Genomic DNA, 23085 nt, shown 5'->3' on the forward strand with positions numbered 1-23085 from the left:
GATGGAGGGCACACGGTGTCAAACGAGCCAAAACACAGAGAAGTGTGCATGCTCTGGTGGTGTTTACACCAGAAACCTTCTTCCAGGTAGCACCAGAGCTGTGTTTAGCAGGACCAGTCCCAGCTCAGGCTAACAAGCACCAGCAAGGAAAGCTACCCACCAAGCTTGACAAATACCGGCCTCGGGGCTGCACGTCTGCTTGTCTGCCCCTAATTTTACCTGCCACATCCCCCCCGGCAGTGACTTACAGCCTCAGCCCGCCAGGAGCCAGGACGCCAGCACCCAACGCAGCAACAACACATTTAGAGCACCACGCCTGGTTAATTAGGGGTTGGGGCACTGCACAACCAAAAGCAAGCCCCAGGTGTGCGCCCCCAGCCCACCCAGAGGCAGCAGCTCCGGGACTCAGCTGCGGCTCCAGCCTCGGCCAGGCAGCAGCAGGAGCGCTGACAGCTCCGCAGCTGCCCATCAAGTTTTGAACAGCTCTCTGCAAAGAGCCGCTTTGTCAGTTTGGCAGCCAAACCAAAGCCAAAAAAAAAAAAAAAATCCGAGTGCAAAATAAGCCAAAATATTTCTCCTTCCACCACCTCTTTTTGTGTGTGTTTGTTTTTCCATCTGCAGCACAAGCGCTGGGAAGGCAGGCGGGCTCCCGGTGGCGGTCCTCTTAGTCACCGGGCCCACGGCTTCAGCAGCCATCCACGTTGTGGGGGACCCGAATCCAATTCCCTTCTGTTTGGGAAGAGGAACCCAACGCCTGACTCCAGTGGATCGTGACACGCTTCGTAATCCTCGACAAATGCTCTGCCTTACATAGATGCTTGCACCTTCTGTGGCATGGCAGCTGAGGGGCATCCCTCCTCCTGAGGGGACAGGAGTTGTTGGCTGCACTGGCAGCTTTCTGCTGTGCAGAGGATCAGAGTAACTGCTTTTTTGGTCTGCAAAGCACCTCAGAGTAACTGCAGCCCTAAGGGGTGTCTGCTCCACAAAGGCCAGAGGCCCAAGTTCAGATTCCCCCTGCACAGAGGTGGGGATGGAGACGAGGTCCTCCCCACCACCCACAACAAGGTCACCAGGGGAGGATGCCCTGCCGATGGAGCTGCAGGAGCAGCTGGGGCATTTTGCTTTTCATTTTCCTGAACACAGCTGGGCAAAAGCACACCCAGCTCCGAGGGGAAACAAAGACATGAGCCCAGCTGAGGCCATCCCGAGGAGCTACCAACACCAGAGTCCTTCAAGGCACCCGGGTTCTGGACCACTGGTAGCCCCCCAAGGCTGCAAGACCAGGCACTTCCACTGCCACAGACCTTCTCCATTCCTCAGAAATACTTTTTCTTAGCCCTGAAACCAATGCGTTTTCAGCAGCGGCTCCTGGCTTTGTGCCACAGATCAAAGCCGACGCAGCCCCCCCTGCTCGCGGAGAAGTCCCCACCGTGCCGCGGCAGGGCTCAGCAGAGCTGCTCCTGGGGGGTGCCCCCAGCCCCTCCGCTGCCGCAGCACATCACAGCCCCGCCGAGGGCAGGGACAAGGTTACCCCATTACTGCCAACCCCCTTATTCAGCACCTCGCTAATTATGCTGCTGGCATAGCGCTGCCAGCTGAACCTCATCGAGGGCTGTGCTCATTATCGCTGCCTCCCAAGCACAGCGCCGGTCGTTATCCCCAATCTCTGTGCACATCTGAGCACTCAAAGTGAAAAAACTAAACAGCTCCTGACCATGCATGGGATCCATAAAGAGCCCACGCTTGCACTTTGGAGAGGATGCATGAACTCACTGTCACATCTCTGTCATTGCAATGAGATGTCTCCTAATAATCCCTTCTCTGCTTTAATATAAATAGCTGTTTGCTGGAGCAAATCAGTAGCAAGAGGGGCTGCTTGCACTCTTTACCCTGTAAATCTAGCCAGCCCTGTGGCTCACGCTCCAGGACAGGAGCTGGTGCAAGCTCGAACTGTCTAACAAAATGAACACCTTCCCTCTCAGCTGCAAAGAATCACAGAATTATTAGGGATGGAAAAGCCCTCCAACACCATCTGGTCCAACCATACCCCTACCACCCATGTCACTACCAGACCCTGTCCCCCAGCACCATGTTCAACCTCTCCTTGAACACCCCCAGGGACAGTGACTCCACCACCTCCCTGGGCAACCCGTCCCAGTGCCTGACTGCTCTTTCTGAGCAGAAATGTCTCCTCATTTCCAACCTGAACCTCCCCTGGCACAACTTGAGGCCATTCCCTCCAGTCCTATCACAGTTACCTGTGAGAAGAGGCTGACCCCCAGCTCCCCACCCCTTCCTTTCAGGCAGTTGCAGAGAGCAATGAGGTCTCCCCTGAGGCTCCTCTTCCCCAGACCAAACACCCCCAGTTCCCTCAGCCGCCCCTCATAGGATTTGTGCTCCAGGCCCTTCACCAGCCTCGTAGCCCAGCTCTGGACACGCTCCAGGGATGAGAGTGTGTCCAGAGAGATGAGAGCAGAGGGTTTCTTACAGTGTAAAAGAAAGAACAAAACTAGAACAGTATCAGGGCTATTTAACCACAGTTGTCTTCATAGCAGTACTTCAAAGGTCCATTCTGAAGCATCTTGTCTAATTAAAATTGCAGTGAAGGTTACTTTTAGGAGCAAAAGGAATAATTCAGCCGTGGGAAAGACATCACAATCCTTTCTACAAATGCAAGGAGACCATGGGAACAGCACAGAAGCATCAAGAGAGAGGACCCCGCTTATCCAAACCCATCTTAATCCTGCTCTGAGGCACAGACACCCACAGGGGAGGACGATCTACAGCATTACACACTCATGACACACATCACCCACACATCCCTGCAGCAGACCTTTCCAAATGAGCTTGGGAAAGGGGGCTGTGTTGCCCATACCACAGCAGAGACCCCATGCAGGGGTCCCTAGCCATTGGGACCCTACCAGCCCTGTTCCCCAAGGCTGCATGGCAGCAGGGCAAAACTTTGGGGTCAGTATTTCTCCAAAATTCTTACCTTTCACACACGTTTTTGCATGGGATGTTTAAACGGATCACAGAGAACATTTCTGGGGAGTTCTGAGATCCAGGCAATTTTTTGGATTTTAGCCTAGACTGAAGATAAGCCTGTTTCATTTTCAAAAGGTCTCTTCCAAAAGTAGAAACTTCAATTTAACATTCATTTCACAATTTTAAGCAAAACCCAGCAGCGAGGCAATTTCTGACGAAAGCTGACTTGCCAAGCCCGGGTGCCATTTCCCATACTTTCATAAATATCTGAATGCTCCTCACCCCTGAATCCCGTGTTGCAAGAAACCTGGCCATTACTACTCCCAGCACTGCCAGAATATCATGAGCCTTCAATCAGGTTTGCTGCTGCTCAGGGAGGAAAAAAAAAAAAAAAGAAAAACACGTTTTTGAGCCCTGGTAGCTGCTGAACACTTCAATATCCAAATGCAGGCAAGTTTCTTGGCCTCAAATACTTGACATAAATATTATACTGCCTATGTTTCACTGGACACGCATTGTCACTCCACTATCTACACAGTAGTTACAGCAGTGATACGCCATCCATCAGAAAGAATGCAATAGTCTGCAGCAAGATTGCCTGTTATCAGAGCTTTCAAATGCTTTTGGAACAAATTAAGGGCATTCCTGCACCAAAATAGAATGAGATACAGCCACAGTATTAAATGGGCAGCAATGGAAAAGCACTTGTAGTCTATAGCTATTCAAGATTTCTGCACACAGCAGGCAGGGAGATCACACTCAGGGCTCACACACGGAGCTGAAGTCTGTCCCAGCGCTACAGCCACAGCTCCCTGGGTGAAAAATGAAGTAAAACAGCCACATTGACCCCACAGCTCCCACCTCACACTCCTACCTGCTCACTGTGCTGACAGACAGCGCTCACGGGGAGGAAGATGAGAGCCCTCCTTCCCCACAGCGCAGGGCCAGGTCACTGCTCACCAAAGTCCTGCTTCTCCTCCCCTCAGCAGAGCCCCAGAGATGGCTCCTCAGCAGCCTCATCCAGCCTCGTGCCCCCAGCTCCTCACACCTGCCCCTCACCTCCTGTCACAGTCACACAGCTTTGCCGGGCTCCCCAACCCCAAAGCATTCCCATTTCTCCCACCTCAGCCCTCTCCTCCTCCCTCCCGTTGTTCCCTGTGCCCACTCCTGGTGCAGCTGAAGGCGCTTTGCTCTGTCCTGCTGTAATTTTGGCCCTGCAGCCCCGCCACACGGTGCCCTCAGCCAGGCCGCAGCCATAGTGGAGCAGCGGGCAGGCCGGCCTCCTCCGCACAGTCTGCTCTGGGGAAGCAGCACTGGGACAGATCTCGTCCCCTCCCTGTTCCTCCATCACCTCCTTCCTCTCAGCAATGAACCCTCTTTCCCCACACCTTCCCAGTCCTGTGTGCTGCCTCAGTCCCGTCTCGGATGAAGGATTAACTGGGAAGCACCACACATGCTCCCAGTAACCCCACTGAAGGGCTGTTACGGTTAAACAGGGTGCTCCCCACTCATGTCAGAGGTGATATAAACTGCCCCAAAAGGAGGCTGGATGACATCAGCTAATGATTGTCTGAATTCCAAAAAAAAAAAAGAATATACAGAGTGCTTTATCCTTTTCTGCCCTTCCTCTGGGTCCCATAGAGCTGCAGCTTTCACATTTTCCTTGAAAGCTGAGCAGGCCATCCAAATAAAACCCTTCCAGGGCTCATAACCCAGCCTGGGCTCGTGTCAGTCGGATGGTCACAGTCCAGGACAAGGTCAGGGAAGCAAGGGGATGGCAGAGACCATAGCCGGACCCCTTCCAAGTGATTTCATAATTCCATTTTCCCTTCGCTATCTCTGCAATCCTTACATATAAACATTTCATTGAAGTCTTCAACTCCTATTACAATCAAACCTAAAAGCAAAAAGGCCTAAATGCACTTGGTTGCGAACCAAGACGATTCCCATAAAAGCAGATTATGCTGACATGATGAATATAAAATGAAACAGCAGATATTAAAGTTGGAGAATTGTTGCTTCATGCCTTCCGGGCTGCTGGCTGCTCTGCCTCCCTCCTCTCCTCTCCTTTCCTCTCCTCCTCCTCCCGCTTTGTTTCACTGACGGCAGACCGCGGGCAGAGATAGCCTCTTCACCCCTGCCTTCTCCGAGGCAGGCTGCCAGGCCTGAAATATTCAGCAGCTCCCCCCCCCCCGCCAGCCCTTATGCAACGCTTCAGCCTTCATCGGTTATTTGGGAGGTTGCAGCCCTGCCTTATCTGCCGTGCCGTTTCACAAAGCCTGTTTTGTGTTTAATTGGCTCGTTCCTGCTAATCTGCCACGATTGTTGTATTTTTATTCTTGAAGGTCGTTATTAGCTAGGTGAGAATGGTCTAGCTAGGTGAGAATGGTCTCCACCAGGCACGGAGCGCTCTGCAGGAGGTCGGTACACACCCAGACCGAGTACCCGCTAAAGAATGCAGCGGTTCAGGTCACAGGGTGCAGGGAGTGTCAGAGCCTGTTCCTGCCATCGGCAGGAGGCAGAGACGCTGCGTGTGTTAGGTGTGAGCAAGTGGATGACCTGATCCGCATGGTGGCGGAGCTCAAGGAGGAGGTGGAGAGGCTGAGGGCCATCAGGGAGTGTGAGCGGGAGATTGACTTCTGGAGCAACTCCCTGCAGGGCATCAAGGAGAGGTACCGGGGTGAGACACCCCAAATGGGGGTGGACACCCTGCCCAGTCGCCGTCGGGCAGAGGGAGGGGATCTGGGAGCTGAGGAGGAATGGAAACAGGTCCCTGCTCGACATCGCAGGCGATGCCCTCCTCTTCCGACCCCACCTTCCCAGGTGCCCTTACAAAACAGGTTTGAGGCCCTGGAGAATGAGAGATCAACAGAGACTGAGGAAGAGGTACAAAGTGTTCCCAGGAGGACTCCTAGGGTGAGGAGGTCAACTCCACACATCAGGACTGCCTCCGCCAAGAACGAAAGAAGGGTGATTGTTGTGGGTGACTCTGTCCTTAGGGGAACAGAGGGCCCTATTTGTCGGCCTGACCCTACCCGTAGGGAGGTCTGCTGCCTCCCTGGGGCCAGGGTCAGGGACATTGCCAAGAAGGTCAAGCACCTGGTACGGCCCACTGACTACTACCCGCTATTGGTCTTTCAGGCTGGTAGCGATGAAGTAGCAAAGAGGAGTCCGAAGGCGATCAAAAGAGACTTTAGGGATTTGGGGCGACAACTTAGAGGTTCAGGCGCGCAGGTTGTGTTTGCCTCTGTCCTTCCGATAGGGGGGATGGAAGCTGAAAGGTGCGCTGTTCGCATAAACTCGTGGCTTCGTGACTGGTGTGACCGGCACAACTTTGGGTTCTTTGATCACGGGAAGGTCTATGCTACACCGGGCCTGATGGCACCGAATGGGATGGGCCTCTCTCGGAGAGGGGTAAGGATCTTGGGTCAGGAGTTGGCAGGGCTGATAGATAGGGCTTTAAACTAGAGTCGAAGGGGGAAGGGGCTAAAACCAGGCACGCCGGTGAAGACCTAAGGGATGGTACGCTAGAATCAGAGGGGCTGTGTGCCAGTGAGGTCCTTCGGTTCGATCCACAAGGTGCTGAGTGTAAGGAGTCGCACCTGAAATGCTTCTACACAAACGCACGCAGTATGAGGAATAAAATGGATGAGCTAGAAGTCCTGGCCCAGTCCCGCAACTACGACATCATCGGCATAAGCGAAACCTGGTGGGATGAGTCCTGTGACTGGGGTGTTGCGATAGACGGTTACAGGCTCTTCAGGAGGGACAGGCAGGGTAGGCGAGGTGGTGGGGTGGCGATGTATGTGAAGCAGGGGCTGGACTGCGTGGAACTTCAGGTCGGCGATGGCAAAGTTGAGAGCCTCTGGGTAAGGATCAAGGGACGAACGAATAAAGGGGATGTCGTTGTGGGAGTCTATTACAGACCGCCTGGCCAGGACGATAGCGCCGATAACTTATTCTTTACAGAACTAAGAGAGGCCTCGAGATTAACTCCCCTTGTCCTTATGGGGGACTTCAACTTGCCAGACGTTAACTGGGAGTGCCACACGGCTGACACGAGCAAGTCCAGGAGGTTCATGAAGCACCTAGATGATAACTTTTTGGTGCAGGTGCTAACGGAGCCAACTAGGAAAGGTGCCCTCCTAGACCTGTTGCTAGAAAACAGAGAGGGTCTGGTGGGAGATGTGGTGATTGGTGGCCGCCTCGGTCATAGCGACCATGAAGTGGTTGAGTTCAAAATTTACGGTGACAGAAGGAAAAGTGCCACCAAAACCTCATCCCTAGATATGGGGAAGGCGGACTTCAGGCTGCTCGGGGAACTAGTCAGCAAGGTCCCCTGGGAAGCTGCTCTTGAAGGCCTTGATGTCCACCAGTGCTGGTCACTCTTTAAGCGATACCTCCTAGAAGCACAAGATCAGGCGATTCCTAAATATCGCAAGTCAGGCAGGCGGGGCAGGAGGCCGTCGTGGCTGACCAGGAACATTCTTATGGAGATTAGGCGGAAACAGAGAGTGTTTCGCTACTGGAAGGAGGGCCGGGTGACATGGAAAGAATACAGGGATGCTGCTCGTGTCTGTAGGAAGAAAATTCGTGTGGCTAAAGCACACCTAGAGTTGAAGCTGGCTGTGTCTGTGAGAGATAATAAAAAGGGTTTTTTTAGATATGTGAATGGAAAAAGGAGAACTAAAGAATACGTAGGGCCGCTCCTTGACAGGGAAGGTCTTCTCACAGACGATGACATAGGCAAAGCAGAGACGCTTAACGCCTTCTTTGCCTCTGTCTTCAATGCCGATGATGGGCTTCGGGACCCAGGGTGCCCCGAGCTGCAGGACCGGGACGGTGGGGATGACAAACTCCCGACCGACCCTGAACGTGTGCGGGATCTGCTACTCCACCTGGATCCCTACAAGTCCATGGGTCCGGATGGGATTCATCCCCGGGTGCTGAAGGAGCTGGCGGACGTCATCGCGGAACCTCTCTCAATTATTTTTCAACGATCCTGGGAGTCTGGAGAGGTCCCGGTAGACTGGAAGCTGGCAAATGTTGTGCCGATTTTCAAGAAGGGTCAGAAAGAAGACCCTAGCAATTACAGGCCTGTCAGTCTCACGTCAGTGCCTGGTAAAATCATGGAGAAGATGGTTCTCGAACGTATTGAGGCGCACCTGGGGGACAAAGCAGTCATTGGTCCCAGCCAGCATGGGTTTGTGAAGGGTAGGTCCTGCCTAACTAACCTGATTTCCTTTTATGATAAGATCACCCGTATGGTGGACCAAGGGAAACCAGCTGATGTGATTTTTTTGGACTTCAGCAAGGCTTTTGACACGGTTTCCCATAGTATCCTACTGGACAAAATGTCCAGCATACAGCTAAATAAAAACATCATACGATGGGTGAGCAATTGGCTAACGGGCAGGGCCCAAAGGGTTATGGTGAATGGGGCTGCGTCAGGCTGGCGGGCGGTCACCAGTGGGGTCCCTCAAGGCTCCATTTTAGGGCCGGTACTTTTCAATATTTTTATAAACGATCTGGATGTAGGAATAGAAGGCATTTTGAGCAAGTTTGCTGATGACACCAAACTTGGAGGAGTTGTGGACTCGAATGAGGGTGGAAAGGCCTTGCAGAGGGATCTGGATAGGTTGGAGAGCTGGGCGATCGCCAACCGCATGAAGTTCAATAAGAGCAAGTGCCGGGTCCTGCACCTGGGACGGGGAAACCCTGGCTGCACGTACAGACTGGGCGATGAGACGCTGGAGAGCAGCCTAGAAGAGAGGGATCTGGGGGTCGTGGTAGACAACAAGTTGAATATGAGCCGGCAGTGTGCCCTGGCAGCCAGGAGGGCCAACCGTGTCCTGGGGTGCATCAAGCACGGCATCGCTAGTAGGTCGAGGGAGGTGATTGTCCCGCTCTACTCTGCGCTGGTGCGGCCTCACCTCGAGTACTGTGTGCAGTTCTGGGCACCACAGTATAAAAAGGACATGAAACTGTTGGAGAGTGTCCAGAGGAGGGCTACGAAGATGGTGAAAGGCCTGGAGGGGAAGACGTACGAGGAACGGCTGAGGGCACTGGGCCTGTTCAGCCTGGAGAAGAGGAGGCTGAGGGGAGACCTCATCGCAGTCTACAACTTCCTCGTAAGGGGGTGTCGAGAGGCAGGAGACCTTTTCTCCATTAACACCAGCGACAGGACCCGCGGGAATGGAGTTAAGCTGAGGCAGGGGAAGTTTAGGCTGGACATCAGGAAAGGGTTCTTCACAGAGAGAGTGGTTGCACACTGGAACAGGCTCCCCAGGGAAGTGGTCACTGCACCGAGCCTGACTGAATTTAAGAAGAGATTGGACTGTGCACTTAGTCACATGGTCTGAACTTGGGTAGACCTGTGCGGTGTCAAGAGTTGGACTTGATGATCCTTAAGGGTCCCTTCCAACTCAGGATATTCTATGATTCTATGATTCTATGATTAGAATAAGCCATGTTGCTTACGGCACTGCTCCCCAAATAACCAAGCCCTCTCTGCGTTTCCCCTCCTCTCTCCAGCGCTGCTCAGGCTGTGGCACCTGCTGGATGTGCTTAATGAAGGAGCAGGTCCGTGGCGTGACGGGCAGCATGCCCGTGAGTTATTTCCAGTGCACGGATCCAGGCTGCTCCCACCTGTATGCTCGCCACCTGCTTCAGCCCAGCAGGACCCGCACCCTTCAGACAGGCTTCAGCAGCTCACCTGCACGGCTCCGCATCGTCGGCTGTCAGCAGAGGGGAAGCTGGAGATCTAGTTAGCAATTATATTCCCTCTTATGGCAGGCTCAGAAACACAATCTCATCTCACACGGGCTGGCACCGAGGCCAGCACTGACAACTACTTCTTCGTCTCCTTGCCCGTGCATTGCCCTAATCCTGCAACACCGCTTCTCCTGCTATTAGTCCAGGAGCTCTTCTGAGCTAATGTTCTCCAGAGGTGCCAACTGCCGTCCAAGTGTTAGCTTATAGAGACTTTGGTGCTAGCTACCACTTATGTTAATAAACCAAAATTATGCAGAAAGTCATAAACACAGAGCTCTCCCCAGTGCCCTTGCCAGTACAGGATTGCTCCCTGCGGAATAGATTATAGCACTGTGCAGACTCGCTCCAAAATGACTCCGGTAATGGGGCTTCCCCCGTGCTCCCCAGGGGACAATTCTGCAGTCAAACAGGCCCTAACATTTCTTAAGGTTTGGGTCTTTTGGTAGCAATGCGCTTTTTTTTTTTTTTCTCCTCAATCATTAGCTCGCTTCATTATTTTCCCCCTTTCCCTCTGCTCAATGTTAACATGTTCCTTTCCTTCTAGCTGCACTCCCCTCACAGTACTCCCTAGGGCAATGCACAAACACAGCTTAATGTTGTAAGAAGTAATAGAGAAGCTCAGAAGTTTAAGAAGGGAGAAAAAAGATGACAAGATCCCTCTGATCATTTCTTTTCAAAGCCCCTGTGCACGAGGAGCACTGTGCTGCACCCGCAGGGTATTTCATGGGTGGCTTTGGCTGCGTGCGTGCCTGCTGGGGCTCAGCGTGTCCCCGGCGCTGGGGCAGGCAGCCGGTACACACAGATGGATGGATGGATGGGGTCTTAGTCTTGAAGTGACCTATGGGGAACCCCCCCAATGGTGTGAGCAAGTTTGGGTGCTCTCTCAGCATCTCCTTTGCTCTGCCAGCAGCATCGCGGGCCTGGCGCTGGATGGATAAAACGTCAGGCACCCCAGCGCAAGGGGGGGACGGGCAGTAAAGTGGGTTTGGCTATTTTGAGGCTTTGCTCAAAGTGCCTAGAAGGAGAACAATGAGAAGATCCCCCGTAACAGGGATCCACCCAGCAGGAAGCCCCCTCAGTTCAGACCCAGCCTGCCTCTCCCTGCTCTGGGCTGCAGCTGCTGAATGCTTTGGGAACAAGCGCCCCCAGCACCACAACGAGTGGGGATGAGGTGGTGGCATTCCCACCCAGCTCTGACTTGGCCAAAAATCTTTCCCTGTGACTTTTCAGCAGACGCAGTGAAACCTTGCCCGCACCCCGCTGAGCAGCAGTGGCTCCAGGCTGAACCATTCCATGCTTTTGGCAACAGTGAGGCCACCAAGCACCCCAGCAACTTTTCCCCCTTGAACAGCAGCACTCCCAGTTTCGTAAGGCCTGCCACATGCATCCGAGCTCGTGCTCTTCAACATTTACACCCATTTAACAGTAAAGCTCTCCCCTTTTGCTCCAGTTTGTGGGTACAGGAGAAGCACGTGTACAAAGAGCTCACATCATTGCCGACACATTTGACCTTAAAGATAGAAGAGCCATGGCACAAGCCATCCCGAGGCTGAGCATCTGCCCAGCTCCAGCACAGACCAAGCAGCTCCAGCCCTCCTGCAGCAGCCTGGTCTGATGCTCGTGGTCCCACTAACAGTGCTGGATTTCCTCCAGTTAACACAGGCACAGTGAACCCAACCAGAACATTTCCATTCTTCTCATCTTCCCACCAAACTAGTTCATGAACGCACGTGTGTTGTTTTTTGTTTTAGACAGATGTAATTATCGTGGAACTCAACAAGAGGTCAGCAGGCTGCATCACCATGCAGGTGAAGGCTGAGGACCAGATGAGATGGGGTGAACAGTCAAGACAGAGTCAGCCCCTTCCACGAATCTCTCCAGCAGGAGCTTCAAGACAGCCGGAGGGTCTTTGCTCCAGCAAACCCTCTCCCCTCCTCACTCTACAGCCCTCAGCACCATCCCCACGTCCCTACTAATCAAAGGCTGCGGGGCCCCGATGGCAGCCAGCGAGCAGGTATTGATCTGCCTGCACTGCCTACAGATCATAATCTGCCTCCACGCACCTTAAAGAAGCTCAGCGCACGTTCCCCGTTCTTACAGCTGCTTTGATTGCAATTCAGTCTCTAGTACATTACCCTTATTTATAACGCCAGGGCTTCAGCGTGGCGCCTCAGGCGGTCTAAAATTATTACAGGGCCCTTTTGACTTTCAATTCCCTTCCATTCAATTCCATTTTTATTTGTCAGCAGAGACTCCCATTGACCAGCGGTGGAAGCCAACTGCACGCAGGCAGACGGTGCTGCTGCATGTTAAGCCAATCCTATAGAAATTGCTGGCACGCAGCTCAACACCATGGGTCAGCTCAGCTCCAAGACGAAGCGCCAAATCCCTGGGACAGCAGGGCACGGGCTGCAGCTTCCTCAGAGAGCTGCAGGATCCATGCCCAGGAGGGTCAGCTGCCGCCATTCACCCAGCCAACGTAGCCTTCGTCCAAAAAATTGCAAAGGGAAGTGACTTTAAACGTCACAGCCACTCTTGTGGACCTTCTGGAGATGGAAGAGCAGGCTTGCGAGAGAGATGGGTGGGAATGCAGTGTTGGAAATCGCCACGATGTATGGACAGGGTGCAGCAGCCCTCTCCTCTTCCTCAATCCCCACTCCCAACGGAGGCACAGCAGCCTGTTTTTAGGGTCCTCTGAGCTGTTACTGAACAGCTCAAAGCTTTGCCACTTCCCTCAAGGCTCACTCAGGAGACAGAGGGTTCACCTCTGCAAGGGCACCTGAAGGTGTAAGGAAGAGACGAGTGCCTCCTCTAGCCAAAGGAGAGAGCTGCTAGCCCATGCTGCACGAGGAAAACTGCAGCTCCCCCCTGCCTCCCCTTACTCCTGATCCTAAAAGCCAAAGAGACAGAGCTGATAAATGGGAACTGCTGATAGCTGGTAAAAGCCTTTTTAGACTATTTCAAAGGAACAAGCAGGGTTTTGGTTTTTTTTTATAGCTCAGTTATTAGTCCCTGTTAAAGAAACCAGTGCACATCACTTCAGTGGGGAAGCTTTTCTGCAGGTAACAAGTACACAGCACCGCAAACCCTGCCCTGTGGCTGTTTTAAGGTTGGGCTATACAAGACAACAGGGATGTCCTGTGCTGGGAATTTCAGCTCTCTGCATGGGACAGGAGAGCTGCAGCAGCAGGGCAGGCTGCTCTGCTCAGCCCTGACCCCCCAGGGCTGCCCTGCAAGCACCAGGCACAGATCCTGCTCCGTGCTCAGAGTGCAATTTCTCCTGCCCGGAGACCCCCCTGCACAGCGCTGCCACAGCTCCGCTTGGAGACAGAGAGGATCTGAAGTGTCTCATGACACAGGCGGAGGCTGCTGAGCAATATCTGCTCCGTGAGATAACCACCGCGTTATTCTTCACGGCGGCTGAGGGAGGGTGAGGGAGGGCAGGCACGGCGCTCACGCCACCGGCTCTGAGCAACAGCTACGGCACCAAGAGTTTTGTTAAGTGCATGATGGACATTACAGGCATGAATTAACGCTGAACTCTCACTGATAAAAGCATTTGCATGTCCAGAGAAACACGAACAGGAACCTTGGTTAAACAGCAAGGCCACAAGCTGGGAAATGCCTCTGGTTGCAGCACGCGCTCCCCAAGCAGGCAGCACAGGAGAGGGGACAAAATATTTAAACCCAGTCCCAAAGCAATCAAGAGAAGCTGCGAAACCAGCCCCAAGCAGCCTGCATCCCTCCCGCTGTCCTTTAAATGACAAAGGAAGTGACAAGGAGCCCAAGGAGCCGTTATGGCATTAGGTGAGGTTTGTGCAAGATGAGCACTGCTGGAGTAACGGCGCCGTATTCCAGGGGCAAGCATTGCTCAGAGCTTGATTAAAACTAGTCAAGTGCTTTATAACCTCTATGCATTTTTAAATGTCTCTCTTTGGGAAACATAGCTCTTAAAGTGATAAGGTAGCTTGATAGCTCACGGCACTGCTCAGACTGGGAAGTGATTTTTTCTGGCATGGTTCCCCCACGGACCTCCCCGCCCAGCTGGCTCCAGCAGCAGACACAGCCCCTGCAGGACCTGCCCATGCACTAGATGGGATGGGGAGAGGAATGGAGATGGGGAAAAAAGGGTTTGCTGCTTCCTACACGAGCACCAGGACAGCTCTCCCTGCTGAGATGATGCCCTTCTCCAAAAAGATGTCAGCACAAAGCAGAGGAGCACACTCAGGAGACTGGGAATAAGGGAGTGCATGGCTGGTGGCTGGCATCCTGAGAAAAAAATGGGTAGTGGGGAACGTGGGTTCTTCTGCCTGGGTGTCACCTGGAGTGCCAGGGGGTGCATTGAAAGCTGAGCAGCCTGGAAAGGTCTGGGCTTACCCATCCCAAAAAAGACAGAAACATCAGCTGCCAGGAAGGAGTATTTGGTGGAGCCCTTCCCAACACATCGTGATGGGGCTCCCACACTAACAGGGCCCTTCCCTTGCTTTCCAGGCAGACATTTGCTGTTGTTAAAATGTTTTAGGGGCTCTGCCTCTTCCCTGGGAAAGGCTTTGGAGTACTCACTCCCCAAAAAGCCTCTGGTTATCCAAAGCCTCCCAGGTACCCAGGCACCGTGGCGGCTGCTCACAAAGCTCAAGCTCAGCTCTTACAGCAGGGAGGTCCTGCAGCATCACGGGGATTCACTTCTCTCCAGTATTACACCTTCACGCAGGAGAACCTGCTCCTTCATCTACCCCAGCACCCAGAGGGACCCACCTGGCCCAGGGGACACCCCAGGGTGCAGACAGACAGACAGACAGACCCTTCCCAGGCAGGACACACCAGCTGGGCAGCCCCAGCCCAGGAGCAAAGCGCTGCAGCTGGCAGCAGAAGGGGCTTGCCAAAACTTAGCTGCGGAAATCATCGCCTCTCCCTGGAGCGACTGGTGCTGAAATGAACTGGGCTCGCTGCGGCTGATCCCAGATCACAGAGCAGCTGGAGGGCTCGGGAAGCGGCATCGGATGATGAGGAAACATTAACATCGAAATAAATAAATAAATAAAAGGGAATGAATTTATTAAGACTTCTCCGAGCCTGTGGGCAAAATAATTTTCCCCCGTTTAGCAGTGGGTAAACCAAAACAGCGGCAACGCAATTTGTCAGAGATTAAAAGCAACTAAGTGGCAGTGACACTTCCAGCCTGAAGCTGTGATGCTCTCCCAGAGTGACACCATGGCCTGACCCTGGCACGACCACGCTCCCTTCCTGCAGCAGCCACACTGCCCTCCTCTTGCAGAGAGCGCTTTGCCTGCTGAAATAAGAACACGATCTGCCTGGATGCCAGCCCCAGCCAGGCACAGGGAGGTCTCCAGCCACTGCCCTTGCCCAAAGGCTCGTCCAGCTGGAGCATCCCGGTGCCACGTCCCTCCAACATGCAGAGGAAGGCCAGCTTTGCTGTCACTGCTGCCCTCACCCGTTGCCAGCTCGCAGCTCCCACCCCACCCCAGTGTTCCCACTCCTCCCCAGCCACATCTCGTGGTGTTCCCCACCAGTACAAAGGCTTCATGAGGTTCTCCCTGCACCCCCATCCTTCCCTCCTACAGTACCAATGGGGCGACCTCCCCACCCCATCCTTCATCCTTATTTTTCCCCTTCTCCTCTTCCCATCAAGTACAGATCATTTCCCATCCCCTACTTCGCCACAAAGGCTAATTCATGCCCCCATTAACCGAGGACCTGGTCTCCCCAGCATCACCGCACCATTAGATCCACAAGCAGCATGGTCTCACATTTGTATCCCCATTTGTTGTCCTAAAAAGAGTCCTGGGGCCCCAGCAGGGCCACCTACAACATGACAGCGAAGCCACGGAGCGCTTCCAGCCCCGATCTGCATACACAGAGGTCATGGGAGAGGCAGAGGGGGATGAATCCTTGCAGCCTCATTAGAGGGAAGGAAACTGTTTCTGCAAATAATAATTGATTTCTAAATTTATCCCCTAATTAAATAGGTTCCCTGGATGAATCTGCATGCAGGCTGCAAGGTGATGATTTAGAGCCCGGCTTCCTCCGGGAATGCACCAACACATGTCTGCAAATTGTCTCCCCCCCAGATTCAGAGGAGGGGTGATCGTCTCCCCCCCCCGGCAGGCAGGAGCAGACGGGCCCCTCCTGCCACCTGCAGCTTGACGCCAGCCAAGCCAAGCTTTCCTCTGCATGAGGTCTATCGGCTGCTCGCCAGGGAAAAGGGCATTTGTCACCTGTCTCCTTGCTGGTCCCCGCACGCCGGCCCCGCGGGGATGCTCTGATGGACCCGAGCGAGGCACACATCACAGCGAGAGCACACAACTCACAGCCTGCCAGGCAGGAGGCTGGCTGGAGGCTTTTCTTTGGCAGGCAGCAGCCATAAAACTATGGCAGAGCTGGAGCTGTGCTGCCTGAACTCAGCACATCGCGGCAGCGAGAAGGAGAAACATTATCTCCCAAACACGCTCTTGCTTCCTACATCAATTCCACGGCTGCTCCTGTCTCGTCGCTTTGACTTTTTCCTACAGACACCATCAGCTAATAAAACCTCAAGAGACGGATCCTGGGATAAAACCCGGCTACAAGCTCTGCAAAAATTAAACGCATTTATCACTCTTGTGCCGAGAGCTCTTTTGGCAACCAGCGTGCCCTGATGCTCCCAGACAAGCGTCAAAGGACGCTGGATGCGGGAACGGCACGAGGCGGCGCTGCCACGTTGCAGCCCCAGCTCATGAACCACTGCTGCCCAGGACCCCTCTGCCAGCCCTGGGATGCTGCTGCAGCACGTGTGTGTGCACACCCTTTGGGGTGAGCAGGTCCCTTCTCTTTCCGCCCCCATTAGCCTTGCAGAAGCCCAAGGGGGCCGTGCCATCCACGTGGGACCCCAGCTTGCCCATGCACAGGGCGGGTGCCAGCACAGAGATGGCTCTAAGCCCTCCCCTCCTGGGAAATGCCCACAGCTACTCACCACCTGTAGGAAGCAGCAGCAGCACCTTCCACCTCCTCTTTTCTCCTCCCTTCTTTCCAGCCTCCCGCCCCACAGCATCCTCTGGGCTCTGGGCACACGCCATCTTCAGGGCTCCATCCCTTCGGTGTTGAGTTTTTGGGACGCAGAGGCACAACTCATCCCTGCTGCTGCCCCACACGCTGGGGTTCCTTCTCCTGCCACCTGGAGCACGCAAGGACCAGCCCCAAGCACAGCCTGCGCATCCTTTCCCTCACCACTCACCCCATGGTGACTACAGCACGCGCAGACCTGTACCCACTCAGACACGTGCTCTTCCTCAGAGATGCCAAAAATGCCATCTTTTGGCATTTTCTCCCCCCAGTACCCTAAAAGCATTCAAAACTGGAGCATCTCCATGGTAGTTTTGGATTTCTCAGCGCTTCTGGATGAAAACTATCTTGTTAAAGTGAGTTCTCAATCAGAAATCACTGACGCAGATGGAGCTGGGGCCGTAACCTACTTCTGCACTTAAAAATAAAAAAAGCTATTAGGTGGCTAAATACTTTCAGAGCTGCTTCCCTTCATCTCTGCACTGTGGTACTTGGTCTGCGGCAGCGCATCCTCCTTCATAAATTGCCTCTGAGAGCCTCAGATCTCTTCCAAAAGAAAACAGTATTATTCACAGGACAAAGTAGGAGAGAGAGATGCAAGAAAACTAATTAATGCCTGTATGGAAGAGTTTGCAATATACAGCATTTAAATGAAGCCTGGTTTTCAGATCAGAAAGCTAACAACTCCACGTTGCGTCACCAGCTTTCTTTTCCAGAAGTACATCTTTTGCTCACCTTGAGCAGTTTTAAAGCAAACAAAATTCCTGTCGGTACCGAAGCGAATTCAGCTTCTAGCTCTCCACCACTTACCAACTCGAGCACATTAAAACTCTGTTAAAAGCAGAGCAAGATGAGTCCTTGAGGCCCCGTTCCCCAAGGATGCATGCACATAAAGCAAGGAAAATGTGTGGTTATTAGAGTTTAGCTTTATTGTTTTCATAAAACACACTGAAGATTGTGTTTATGATTGTGGAGAAAATAAAACCCTCTCTCCAATTGTTAAAATAATGAACACAGGATACTCCAGTGACTTCTAAACAATCAAACACTTTGGACGTGCTTAGCACCCTCTACTCAGATTTTGGAAGAGTCTTCACAGGGATGGAAATAAGCCTCGTTGGGTGAAGGATAAAGCCACGAGCCCACCCTATAGCCAAAGGCAGCAGAACAGTTTACACAGCCCGTGCATGGGACTCGGTTCCATGGATCAGAAAGGGAACCATTTAAAACTCCTCGCAGAATTACTTAAGAGCCAGTTTTACTGGTTTGCAGTAACACCTGAGCTTCTGAATGATCTAATCCCTTTTGAAAGACAGACTTTGGCATCAGAACCCTTCAAACACATTCAAAAGCAAACAAAAACATGATCTTAGCCTGCACTTTCTCCCTGCTCCCCCCGCACAGGGTTCCCACGTGGCCTCAGATCAGCTTTGTCACTTCACCACGTCGCTGCTTCCTCACTCCTGACGGCTGCTCTCAAAAGCTCCCACAGCCTTTTGCAGTCTTCAAGCAATAAGGCAGCTCATGGGGTCATTCCTGCCTCCCACTCACCCTCCCCAAGTGCTGTAGCACAAATCGTGCCAGTTTCTGCCCTTTCTGGCACCCCCAGCCCCTCCTGCTGGCCCATGGGCACAAGCAGCAGCCCTGGGGACATCACAGGGCAGAGGCTGTCCTCAGTGCCACTCACCCCCCTGATGCCCACGAAGCCTTCTCCAACACAAATTCCACACCTTCAGGGGGATTTTGCCTGCTCCACATCCCCGTCACTCCCGAGGGCTCTGCACCTGGCTGTAAGGAGCTTTGTGTGTCCGTGACCTCGTGCCAGTCACATCGATTGCACCGCGCAGGGAACCGAACCACCTCCGCCACTTTGCTGCTCTACCTGGAGGAAGGACAACCCAAAGGTTTGCTTGTTTGTTTCCTTTAGATATTACAAAGACTGTGCGAGGTTATAAATTAATAAATGGAGCTGTCTCTTCCATTTCGCAGTGTGGTGATGGAAGGAAGGACACACCGTGTGTCCCTTGGGTGGCTGCCAACGCACCTGCACAACCTGGTGGCAGCAGGGCAATGGGGCAGGGAGCCAAAAGGCACCGGGCAGGGTCCTTCCCTGTCTGCTCAGTGCCTCTACCCATCCATCAGTGCCCACCACCTGCCTGGCACCACCAGCACAGCAGGGAGCAAATCGTCTCCAAATGCATCTTCCACGCCAGGTGATGCCTCCGTGTCCCTGCACCCCTACTTGAAATCCTGGCCCGACTCAGGACCTCTTGGCCACATCGATGGTTAACCTGACCTGGCAGAAGACGTATTCTGCAAAGCTCCAGCACAAAGGGACAGACTGGGAGAAGAAAATGGAAAAAAACAAAAACAAAACACACCAGAGATACTGAGAAGGTGTTGGCAGAGTCTCGCATTCAGGCAGTTTTGCACACACTTTCTGGAAGGTATTATTGCCTGCTCTAAAGCATCCCTTTTAGTGTGAGCCTTTGGGGCTTGTAATAAAAACCAAGATGTTTTTCCCGGAGCCAGGTTAGATAGAAGACATCTAAAAATTAAAGCAGCAGCCTAAAAAAAGATTCCAGTACCGTCCTTCCCATTACGGATATTTATTTGCAGGGTCCTCGGAGACAGAGGTCAGCTCGGGAGCGCAGAACCTGAGCTGCGTTTGTTCCCAGAGCTGGCACAGCCTGCACAAGCACTGCCTGCTCCTCGGACCCACCTTGCTGATTAACAGCTTTGTTCCAAGAAGCGCATAACAAGACCGAACTGAGACTCAGCTGGTTTCAAAGAACCAACAAATTCAAAACACACAGCCAGCTCTTCCAGCTAAGGCAGCTCCGAGCGTCCAGACTAACACCACGGTCTCTGTGCATTACAACCCAGCAACACGTCCTAAAATCAATGAAAGTGGAATAAAGCCAGAGCCCTGCTTTTTTCCTCTCCTGCAAACTTCTTTTGGACATAACCAAAACCAACACGCTGCCCTGAGGAGATCTGAGTTTTATGAACCAAAGCACTTCCACTCGTAAAAAGCTGAAAACCAAGTTTTTCCTGCAAGAGATTCGTCACCGTTGGCTGCCCTTGATCATCACATCACAGATGAAATTGCTACCTGTACTCAGTGTTAAGATACTCATTCGAACATCAGAAATGAAAAACGGCACCTTCCCCGAGGAGCACTGACTCAGGGGCCCCGCAGGATCTCGCTCTGCCCTTCGCCCTCACCCACCCGCGGTGCCCACCGCCGCCGGGCTCAGCCCGCTCTTCTGGGCCCCGCTTCTTAATGTGAAGAAAGCTCCGGATCCATTCGAAATGAATTATACTCCAGTAATTGCAGCTGCTGTAGGGCAGTATGAGGTCAAACTGCCCATTTTGTGCTGCGTCTCAAACACTGGAGGTGATGAACGGGCTCGTTTCCAGCAGAGGCAAGTGCCCACGGCTCCAGGTGAAGCCCAGGGAAGCTGAGGGTGCCCAGCACCCAACACCACGCCACCGGTGGGTGCCAGGCTCTTCCCTTAACACAACATCTGAGCTCACTCTGTGTAACCACAACCTTGTCTCGTGCTGCCCACCCCTGGTCTCCCTCCTGCAAGCCCTCCTGGTGCCATCCCCAAGGCTGCCCGCATCTGACTGCTGAAGAAATCTGTCTCTCTCCCCAGAAGGGCTTTTTCAGCCCAAAACAGGGATTTTCCCCCTCCCCTCCCCTCCCCTTCTAAGTCTACGTTAATAATTAAGATAGGGTGGGATTCCAGAGACTAATTACCACTGTAAAGTTACTCTCCTGAAGGCTGATAAGGGAAGTAATTAGGATGGACAAGCATGGATTACAGAGCTCTAAATCTCTCCCTCTTGTCAAGATAACGCTGCTGCCCAGCCTCACAAACGACAAACGAGTCCATAGGCAAACAGGCAGCAGGCAGGGGGCTGGCAGCAGGCTGGGCTCTGCCACATAACCCCAAAACACCTTTCTGCGCCGTGTTCCTTCCAGCCAACACACCGACACCGCTCCCCCTCCAGACACCGTGCCTGTGGCTGTTTTGCCTTCACCTGGTCTCTTCTCACCTCCCCAGATATAAGCTAAGAAGAAGTGTGTGCTCAGACACCGGATAGATGCTGGCAGCTGTTCAATAGGGCTGTCACAAGACCCATGTCCCCTCGAGATGAGGGTAAAGGTGATGCTCACAGTGCCACAGCAGCATGCAACTGCCTGGGGAATGTGGCTGCTTGAAGGGAAACCCAGGGCCTGGGGGATCCCAAGAGGACCAACCCCATCTCCAGCCACCTTCTGTCCTGTGCCTGACAGCCCCAGCGGGTTCATCCACACCAAAGAGGTGGGTCTGGGTATCTGGATTCATCCACAACACCCACAGGGACCACGCTCTGGGACCTTGCACGGGTGATTTGGAGCCTCACAGCGATCAGAATTAAGACCCCAATGCACCACGTCCCTTGGCTGCACAGGCTGCAGACCCCTGCAGTTCTCTGCATTTATGCACTACACAGCAAAACCGAGGGTCAGGCTGCCAGAACCACCCAAATAAATCTTCATCTAGATGGCAAGGCACGCGCACGCCAGCTAACTCGCCCCAGCTCCCCAGCGCCAAGCACTCGGATCGCGCTCCCCTCCCTGCTGCAACGCCAGCTCCGGGGCCATGCACACAGCGAATGCACTCCTCACACACACAGATTATTTTCCTCCAGCAATTTCAGGCACCCTGCACTAGAGCATTTATAACTAATACATATTCCAATGTTCCCATTCACCCGAGACACCCAAAACTTTCCTGGCTCATTTGTCAGATTTTTTGTTATTATTATTTTTTAAAATACCTTCTTCCCCTCAGGCCAGTCAAATCAGCCCAGTTAATTTTAATTTTCATGGACGTGGAAAGTCATCTCAAGGTCACTTTTTGGTTCTTTTCCAGTTTCACGTCTTGTGCATTTTGCAGGATTTGCAATCCAGGCTTCTGATTACCGCTACGTAATGCAACGCAAAGGAAGCGGCTGAGGAAAGACAGTGATGAAGCACCCCATTGACACCCAGGTAATTAAGGAGAAACAAACATGTTTGTTGGCTGAAACAAGGGGAAAAAATCATGCAAACCACTTTATTCTAACAAGGTGGAGAGCGGGGAGGAAAGAAAAAGTGGCAGCTGATGGGTTTCCACCAGAAGGGCACGCTCTGCTCAAGCCGCTCTTCCAGGGGTGTCTGCAGGAAGGTTGCAGGTGCCACAGGAAGACTTTTGTCACTTCTTATCAGAAAGACAGCCCCCCCCAAAAAAAAAAAACAAAAAAAAAAACACCTGTAAAACACAACCTTTGAGATGCCCGCAACAGGCAGATCGACAGAGCCCCATTTGGAAGGGAAAAGCAAACATAGGGAAAACCCACATATGTCCTAAGGGCTCAGAACAAAAGCAAAATCCTGAAGGCTGGATGGAGATCTGTCTCCTCCTGGCCAGGTTAACATCCAGGAGAGGGATCCCTTGGGAAAATGGTGACAATCCGGTGACAGCTGGGTGTTTGCTTGTGCTCAGGGCCATGCTGGGACGATGCTGGTGTCAGGCAGGGGCACGCCGTAGTGGGTTTTACCCTAAATTTTGTCACTTTGCTCCCAAAGTGAGCGCGATGCTGGTGCATCAGGCTGCGCTCCAAACGTGTTTATTAAATGTTTTTAATATTGCGGTGGCAGACAGAGTAATACAACCCAGCCTGAGTCACACATCTTCCCGTGTCCGCGGGGACTGCGGGTACAAGCCTGTTTTTGTTTCTTTCCTAGGGAACGATCGAGATACAGGGCTCGCAGCTCAGATCACAGCCGCTCTCCAGGGGCTGGTGATGGTAATTAGTTTGTGTGCGTTAGAGGCGTTTTTTGGTTTCCATGCCGTCCTCCGAGAGCCTGGCAGGAATACTCAAACTGCCCGGCAGAGAAACCCAGCCTTGATGTGGGTGGTGAGCAGCTGAAAACCTGGCTCCGAGCCCTCAGAAACCAGCCCTGTACCACCAGGTATTTGTCCTCTAAAAAGCACCATATTCCAGGCTGGGTTTTGTATTTTGTTTGTTTTTTTTTTTTTTTTCTTCCCCATGGGCCAACATCGCATAGAAAGGAGCATCAGCAATACCCTCTCTAGTCCCACTTATTAAATCACAGTCACCAACCCGCTGTGCACACCCAGAGGCCAGCCCACCCCGCTGCAGGCTCAGGAGATGTCTCCCCCACACCTAAGCACCCGTTTTGCTCAAGAAGCAGCGCTAGAAACTCCT

The 23085-nt window shown here is 53.0% G+C and overlaps 1 protein-coding gene across 10 annotated transcripts in view; it reads right to left on the reverse strand.

Annotated features, from left to right (window-relative positions):
- The window catches only part of ASTN2 (astrotactin 2), a 331775-nt gene that overhangs the window by 267645 nt on the left and 41045 nt on the right, over positions 1–23085 (reverse strand). The window contains exon 1 of one of the 10 annotated variants that reach the window (XM_072025072.1): positions 16730–16847. The exons of 7 other annotated variants lie outside the window; for them this stretch is intronic. In XM_072025072.1, the coding sequence (XP_071881173.1) occupies positions 16730–16832 (103 nt within the window). In that variant the 5' untranslated portion in view covers positions 16833–16847. Of the gene's footprint in view, positions 1–248; positions 266–1304; positions 1521–16729; positions 16848–23085 lie in introns of those variants that run through there. 2 more of the 10 variants (XM_072025076.1, XM_072025077.1) reach the window with 2 other exon arrangements.

This window comes from Anas platyrhynchos, chromosome 18 (genome assembly GCF_047663525.1).
Source record: "Anas platyrhynchos isolate ZD024472 breed Pekin duck chromosome 18, IASCAAS_PekinDuck_T2T, whole genome shotgun sequence".
NCBI classification, from domain to species: domain Eukaryota; kingdom Metazoa; phylum Chordata; class Aves; order Anseriformes; family Anatidae; genus Anas; species Anas platyrhynchos.